The sequence below is a fragment of the Chiloscyllium punctatum genome, chromosome 34 (genome assembly GCF_047496795.1).
Source record: "Chiloscyllium punctatum isolate Juve2018m chromosome 34, sChiPun1.3, whole genome shotgun sequence".
Lineage (NCBI taxonomy): Eukaryota > Metazoa > Chordata > Chondrichthyes > Orectolobiformes > Hemiscylliidae > Chiloscyllium > Chiloscyllium punctatum.
Genome location: NC_092772.1, coordinates 38,659,387 through 38,667,388, shown reverse-complemented (window position 1 = coordinate 38,667,388; position 8,002 = coordinate 38,659,387). Strand labels below are relative to the sequence as shown.

General features: G+C 49.5%; 1 protein-coding gene across 2 annotated transcripts in view; it reads left to right on the top strand.

The window, feature by feature from the left end:
- The window catches only part of LOC140458800 (guanylate-binding protein 1-like), a 117,731-nt gene extending 113,473 nt beyond the window's left edge, over positions 1-4,258 (top strand). For both annotated transcript variants that reach the window (XM_072553439.1, XM_072553440.1), the window contains exons 15-16: positions 376-478; positions 3,771-4,258. In XM_072553439.1, coding sequence (XP_072409540.1) covers positions 376-478; positions 3,771-4,177 — 510 coding nt within the window. In that variant the 3' untranslated portion in view covers positions 4,178-4,258. The remainder of the gene's footprint in view (positions 1-375; positions 479-3,770) is intronic.
- Positions 4,259-8,002: the final 3,744 nt, after the last annotated feature.

Here is an 8,002-nt window from a genome sequence, read left to right as displayed (position 1 = left end):
TGGGTGTGTGAGTGTGTGTGTGTGTGTTGGGTGTGTGTGTGTGTGTGTGTGTGTTGGGTGTGTGTGTGTGTGTGTGTGTTGGGTGTGAGTGTGTGTTGGGTGTGTGTGTGTGTGTGTGTGTGTGTGTGTTGGGCGGGTGGGTGTGTGTGTGTGTGTGTGTTGGGCGGGTGGGTGTGTGTGTGTGTTGGGTGTGAGTGTGTGTTGGGTGTGTGTGTGTGTGTGTGTGTGTGTGTGTGTTGGGCGGGTGGGTGTGTCCATGCCCCTCGATATAAAGTCCATGTGCTGTCCCACCTCCTGCTCCCTCAGTGGGTTTCCCTCGCGGTTGTGGTAAATAACGATTGTCTCGACAAGAGGCTGACCCCTTGGTGTCCTCAGGCTCAGCAAGTTCTTCAGGACTTCCTGGCAAAGAAGCAGCAGCTGTCAGACTCCATTCGACAGGCCGATCAGAGTATGACCAACTTACAGAAGGAGACCGAAGGTACTGTTCTCCTCAACTCCCGAGGTTACACCCTGCAGGAGGGGGATGCTCGGATTTCCCAATGGAATCAGAATCCCAACAAGAGCCTGGGATTCTTTCCACCTTTGGGACAATCCAAGTGTAGGCCCTTCAGCCCATCATTCCTGTGTTAACTCTGTGCAATCCCATTCTCCCCTGCCCCACACTTTCTTGGATTATTCCTATTACCCCATGGGACAGCAGCACTGACCTCCCATCGAAGCAGAGGCCATTCAGCCCTTCCTGCCTGTTCTACTATCCAACACGATCATGGCTGATCACCTGACTCAGTCCCCTGTTCCCACGTTCTCCCTGTTGATCCCTTCAATCCAAGGAACTCTATCCCATTCCTTCTTGCAAACATTCCAGTGTTTCAGCCTCGATCACTCCCCCCATGGCAGAGAGTTCCAGTCTCCCCCAATCTCTGGGTGAATCTCCTCATCTCAGTTCGGAGTGGCTGACCCCATCTCCTTAGCCTGTGACCCCCCACCCTGGATCTGAACTCCCGAGTCGTCAGGAACATCCTTTCCCCCTGCCTGGTCCGGTTAGAATTTCACAGGTTTCTGTGAGACCCCTCCCTCCATTTCTTCCCAACTGCACTGAATGTGGTCCGAACCGATTCAGTCTCTCTTCATCCATCAGTCCTGCCATCCCGGGAGTCAGTCTGGGAAACCTGTATTACACTCCCTCCCTCACCAGGACATTCCTCCTCAGAGAAGGAGACCAGGACTGTACACACGCTACTCCAGGGTGTGGTCTCACCAAGGCCCCCTGTCTAACTGCAGCAAGACCTCCCTGCTCCTGTACTCCAAGCCTCTCACTATGAAGGCCACCCTACCTGGAAGGGGTCCTTTAATGCTAGGGGAGGGGTGACTTTTAGAATTGGAACCAGAACCCCTACAGTGTGGAAACAGACCATTCGGCGCAAGCCCACACCGACCAGCCGAAGAGTAACCCACCCATTCCCCTCGCCGATTACTCTATACATACCCCTGACTAACGCACCTAATCTACACATCCCTGGGCACTATGGGACAATTTAGCACGGCCAATCAGTCCTGCCATCCCGGGAGTCAGTCTGGGAAACCTGTATTACACTCCCTCCCTCACCAGGACATTCCTCCTCAGAGAAGGAGACCAGGACTGTACACACGCTACTCCAGAGTGTGGTCTCACCAAGGCCCCCTGTCTAACTGCAGCAAGACCTCCCTGCTCCTGTACTCCAAGCCTCTCACTATGAAGGCCACTCGACCTTCCACCTTCCTCACCGCCTGCTGTCCCTGCAATGTTTACCTTTAGCGATGGTAACCCGGGCCACTTTGCACTTCCTGAAATTTCCCTGTTCAGGAAATAAGCCACTTTTCCAGAATATCCCTGTTTAAAAATGCTTCAAATAATGACAGATTTGAACAGGAAGAGGACATGTGCGGGAATGGGGTTGGGGAGCAATAATATATCTAACAAAATCCAATGTAGTTCAGGATGGTTATAGTCATCCAGCACGGAAACAGACCCTTCGGTCCAACCCGTCCATGCTGACCCAGATATCCTAAATTAATCTAGTCCCACCTGCCAGCACCCGGCCCATATCCCTCCAAACCCTTCCTATTCATATACCCATCCAAATGCCTCTTAAATGTTGTAACTGTACCAGCCTCCACCACTTCCTCTGGCAGCTCGTTCCATACATGTACCACCCTCTGCGTGAAAACGTTGCCCCTTCGGTCTCTTTTATATCTTTCTCCTCTCACCCTAAATCTATGCCCCCTAGTTCTGGACTCCCCCACCCCAGGGAAAAGACCCTGTCTAGTTACCCAATCCATGTTTCTCATGATTTTATAAACCTCTATAAGGTCACCCCTCAGCCTCCGACGCTCCAGGGAAAACAGCCCCAGCCTGTTCAGCCTCTCCCTGCAGCTCAGATCCTCCAACCCTGGCAACATCCTTGTAAATCTTTTCTGAACCCTTTCAAGTTTCACAACATCTTTTCGATAGGAAGGAGACCAGAATTGCACGCAATATTCCAACAGTGGCCTAACCAATGTCCTGTACAGCTTCAACATGACCTCCCAACTCCTGTACTCAATACTCTGACCAATAAAGGAAAGCATACCAAACGCCTTCTTCACTATCCTATCTACCTGCGACTCCACTTTCAAGGAGCTATGAACCTGCACTCCAAGGTCTCTCTGTTCAGCAACACTCCCTAGGACCTTACCATTAAGTGTATAAGTCCTGCTAAGATTTGCTTTCCCAAAATGCAGCACCTCACATTTATCTGAATTAAACTCCATCTGCCATTCCTCAGCCCATTGGCCCATCTGATCAAGGTCCTGTTGTAATCTGAGGTAACCCTCTTCGCTGTCCACGACACCTCCAATTTTGGTGTCATCTGCAAACTGACTAACTATACCTCCTGTGTTCACATCCGGATCATTTGAACTTGGGTTCAAATCAGACCATGGCGGATGGTAAAAGTTGAATTCAATAAAATCCGCAGTTGAGAACTGGTCTCATGGTAAGGATTGTTGATAATAGCACCCTGCTCCTCTTGTGCCCTTTAGAGAAGGGAATCTAACCTCAATTGGAACTGCACATAACTTGTGGCCTTCGGTGACATGATGGATTGTTACTGCGCAGTCAATACTGGCCGAGCCCGTGACACCCACGCACTGGGAATAAACCATCAAAGCTAAATGTGACAAGATGTCCTCTGAAAATGGATGGCACTTGTTTGACCCCGGGTGGATTCTAGGTGTTTGGTCAGCCCCTCGGCCTCCTATGCTCCCGTAAAATAGAAGTCCCAGCCTATCCAGTCTCTCCTCAGCATCCAAACTGTCCGGTCCCAGCAACACGCTGGAAAACCCGGTGCAGTAGTAGCCACAGAAACAGATCAAATTCACAGAGGTGAGGAAAGAGAGGTTGTTCGTAATGACTGCAGTAACCCCACAACCAGGGTGTTACATTGAACACACAATGGAGAACAGTACAGCACAGTCCAGGCCCTTCGGCCCTCGATGTTGTCTGGCCTTTTAGCCTAATCTCAGATCAGACTAACCGACACACCCTTCATGGTATTATCTTCCATGTGCCTATCCAAGAGTTATTTAAAAGCCCCTAATGTCACTGACTCGACTACCACTGCCAGGTAGTGCGTTCCACACACCCACCACCCTCTGTAGAAAGAACCGACTCTCAACCTTCCTCCAATTCGTGATCTGCCTGAGGCCACCTAACCCCCCCCCCCCTCTCCGTGTCCATTCCTTCTGAGCAGCTGCACGGGAGAGGGCGGAAGTGGCGGAACAGCAGCGGAAAGTGAAGGAAGAGGAGAGACGTGCGGCCGAGCAACGCCTGCTCGATGAGAAGAGGGCGGCCGAGGTGAATTTGGCTCAGCTGGAAAAGAAGGCCAAGCAGGAACAGGCCCAACTGATACAGGAACACGAGAAGGTCCTGATGCAGAGGCAGGAGGAGCACAACAAGCTGATGATTGAAGGGTTCAAGGATCGTGCAAAGGGCCTGGAGGAAGAGATCAACTGTTTGAAAGCGAAGAAGAAAGAGGCAGAATCCCCTTCCTGGGTGGATATGGTTATCGACACGTCCATTCTCGCAGCTCCCGGCTATTTCAAAGCTATCCCAATCGCTGCCAAACTGGGCAAGTTTCTGTGGAAGAAGTTCTTCTGAGCGTACTCTGTGTCTTCAAAAACTGAAACCCAAACTCCTCCAACCACCAACCCCCCCCCCCCAATTTAGTGGAACAAAGGCCACTTTGCACAGTGTAACCAAGGGAAAGCAAAGATTAGAGTGATTCACACTCACACACACACACACACACCCTCTCACAGGGTTATACCCCATCACACTCAATCACACACACACACACACACACACACACACACACACCCTCTCACAGGGTTATACCCCATCACACTCAATCACACACACACACTCACACACCCAATCACACACACACACCCTCTCACAGGGTTATACCCCATCACACTCAATCACACACACACACACCCTCTCACAGGGTTATACCCCATCACACTCAATCACACACACACACACACCCTCTCACAGGGTTATACCCCATCACACTCAATCACACACACACACACACACACACACACACACACACACACACACCCTCTCACAGGGTTATACCCCATCACACTCAATCACACACACACACACACACCCAATCACACACACACACCCTCTCACAGGGTTATACCCCATCACACTCAATCACACACACTCACACACACACACACCCTCTCACAGGGTTATACCCCATCACACTCAATCACACACACACACACACACACCCTCTCACAGGGTTATACCCCATCACACTCAATCACACACACATACACACACCCAATCACACACACACACCCTCTCACAGGGTTATACCCCATCACACTCAATCACACACACACACTCACACACCCAATCACACACACACACCCTCTCACAGGGTTATACCCCATCACACTCAATCACACACACTCACACACACACACACACACACACCCTCTCACAGGGTTATACCCCATCACACTCAATCACACACACACACACACACACCCTCTCACAGGGTTATACCCCATCACACTCAATCACACACACTCACACACACACACACACCCTCTCACAGGGTTATACCCCATCACACTCAATCACACACACACACACACCCTCTCACAGGGTTATACCCCATCACACTCAATCACACACACACACATACACACACACACACACACACTCACACACACACACCCTCTCACAGGGTTATACCCCATCACACTCAATCACACACACATACACACACACACTCACACACACACACACACACACCCTCTCACAGACTTATACCCCATCACACTCACACACATACACACACACACACTCACACACACCCTCTCACAGACTTATACCCCATCACACACACACACTCACACACACACACCCTCTCACAGGGTTATACCCCATCACACTCAATCACACACACATACACACACACACTCACACACACACACTCACACACACCCTCTCACAGACTTATACCCCATCACACACTCACACACACACACCCTCTCACAGACTTATACCCCATCACACACTCACACACACACACACACCCTCTCACAGGCTTATACCCCATCACACTCAATCACACACACACATACACACACACACATACACACACTCACACACACACACCCTCTCACAGGGTTATTCCCCATCACATTCAATCACACACACATACACACACACACTCACACATACACACACACACCCTCTCACAGACATATACCCAATCACACTCACACACATACACACACACACACTCACACACACCCTCTCACAGACTTATACCCCATCACACACTCACACACACACACCCTCTCACAGACTTATACCCCATCACACACTCACACACACACACACACACCCTCTCACAGGCTTATACCCCATCACACTCAATCACACACACACACACACACACACCCTCTCACAGACTTATACCCCATCACACACTCACACACCCTCTCACAGGCTTATACCCCATCACACACACGTACACACACACACACAAAACCTCTCTCCTGCATCGCACACAAATATAAGTCTATGGGGTGAACTGATGTTTGCAGAATTCTATTCACAGATACATTCTACTTTGCTCAAAAATGCCTAACCTCCAGACAGTCCATGTAGGCAGTCTATCCTGAAGAAGGACTAGTGCCTGAAACGTTGATTCTCCTGCTCCTGGGATGCTGCCTGACCGACTGTGCTTTTCCAGCAACATCCTCTCGATAGTCACTCCACCCAATATCATGTAAATTCCACTTTAGATATCGAACCAGTCTGACTCAAAGCTCACATCATGAATGCAGTGTCTGAGCTGGGATGGCACCTTCTGTTATAAAACCTTACCTCAAGATTGTGATTGAACGAACTCCTGGGATTGACATGTTAAAGAACTGAAATCAGCAGACCCATCGGAAAACCTGACAGACTCGGTCTAGTTTTGGTCAATGGACCGGTTCAGCTGTGTGACACTGTAATCTTTTACTGTGAACACTGTGTTTTATGATTCTGCTCCACAACCACCCGATGAAGGAGCAGCGCTCCGATAGCTAGTGCTTCTAATTAAACCTGCTGGACTAGAACTTGGTGTGTGATTTTTAGCGTTGTCCACCACAGTCCAACACCAGCACCTCCACGTCATGTTTTAGAACCTGCTCTCTCTCTCTCTCTCTGTTTTAAAAGCTGCTCTCTCTCTCTCTCTCTCTGTTTTAGAAGCTGCTCTCTCTCTCTCTCTCTCTCTGTTTTAGAACCTGCTCTCTCTCTCTCTCTCTCTGTTTTAGAAGCTGCTCTCTCTCTCTCTCTCTCTGTTTTAGAAGCTGCTCTCTCTCTCTCTCTCTGTTTTAGGAGCTGCTGTCTCTCTCTCTCTCTCTGTTTTAGAAGCTGCTGTCTCTCTCTCTCTCTGTTTTAGAAGCTGCTGTCTCTCTCTCTCTCTGTTTTAGGAGCTGCTGTCTCTCTCTCTCTCTCTGTTTTAGGAGCTGCTGTCTCTCTCTCTCTCTCTCTGTTTTAGAAGCTGCTGTCTCTCTCTCTTTCTCTCTGTTTTCGGAGCTGCTCTCTCTCTCTCTGTTTTAGAAGCTGCTGTCTCTCTTTCTTTCTCTCTGTTTTCGGAGCTGCTCTCTCTCTTTCTCTCTCTCTGTTTTAGAAGCTGCTCTCTCTCTCTCTCTCTCTCTGTTTTAGAAGCTGCTGTCTCTCTCTCTCTCTCTCTGTTTTAGAAGCTGCTCTCTCTCTTTCTCTCTCTCTGTTTTAGAAGCTGCTGTCTCTCTCTCTCTCTCTGTTTTAGAAGCTGCTCTCTCTCTCTCTCTCTCTGTTTTAGAAGCTGCTCTCTCTCTCTCTCTCTCTGTTTTAGGAGCTGCTCTCTCTCTCTGTTTTAGAAGCTGCTCTCTCTCTCTCTGTTTTAGAAGCTGCTCTCTCTCTCTCTCTCTCTCTGTTTTCGGAGCTGCTGTCTCTCTCTCTCTCTGTTTTCGGAGCTGCTGTCTCTCTCTCTCTCTGTTTTAGAAGCTGCTGTCTCTCTCTCTCTCTGTTTTAGAAGCTGCTGTCTCTCTCTCTCTCTGTTTTAGAAGCTGCTCTCTCTCTCTCTCTCTCTGTTTTAGAAGCTGCTGTCTCTCTCTCTCTCTGTTTTAGAAGCTGCTGTCTCTCTCTCTCTCTGTTTTAGAAGCTGCTGTCTCTCTCTCTCTCTCTGTTTTAGAAGCTGCTGTCTCTCTCTCTCTCTGTTTTAGAAGCTGCTGTCTCTCTCTCTCTCTCTCTGTTTTAGGAGCTGCTCTCTCTCTCTCTCTCTCTGTTTTAGGAGCTGCTCTCTCTCTGTCTCTCTCTGTTTTAGAAGCTGCTGTCTCTCTCTGTCTCTCTCTGTTTTAGGAGCTGCTCTCTCTCTCTCTCTCTGTTTTAGAAGCTGCTGTCTCTCTCTCTCTCTCTCTG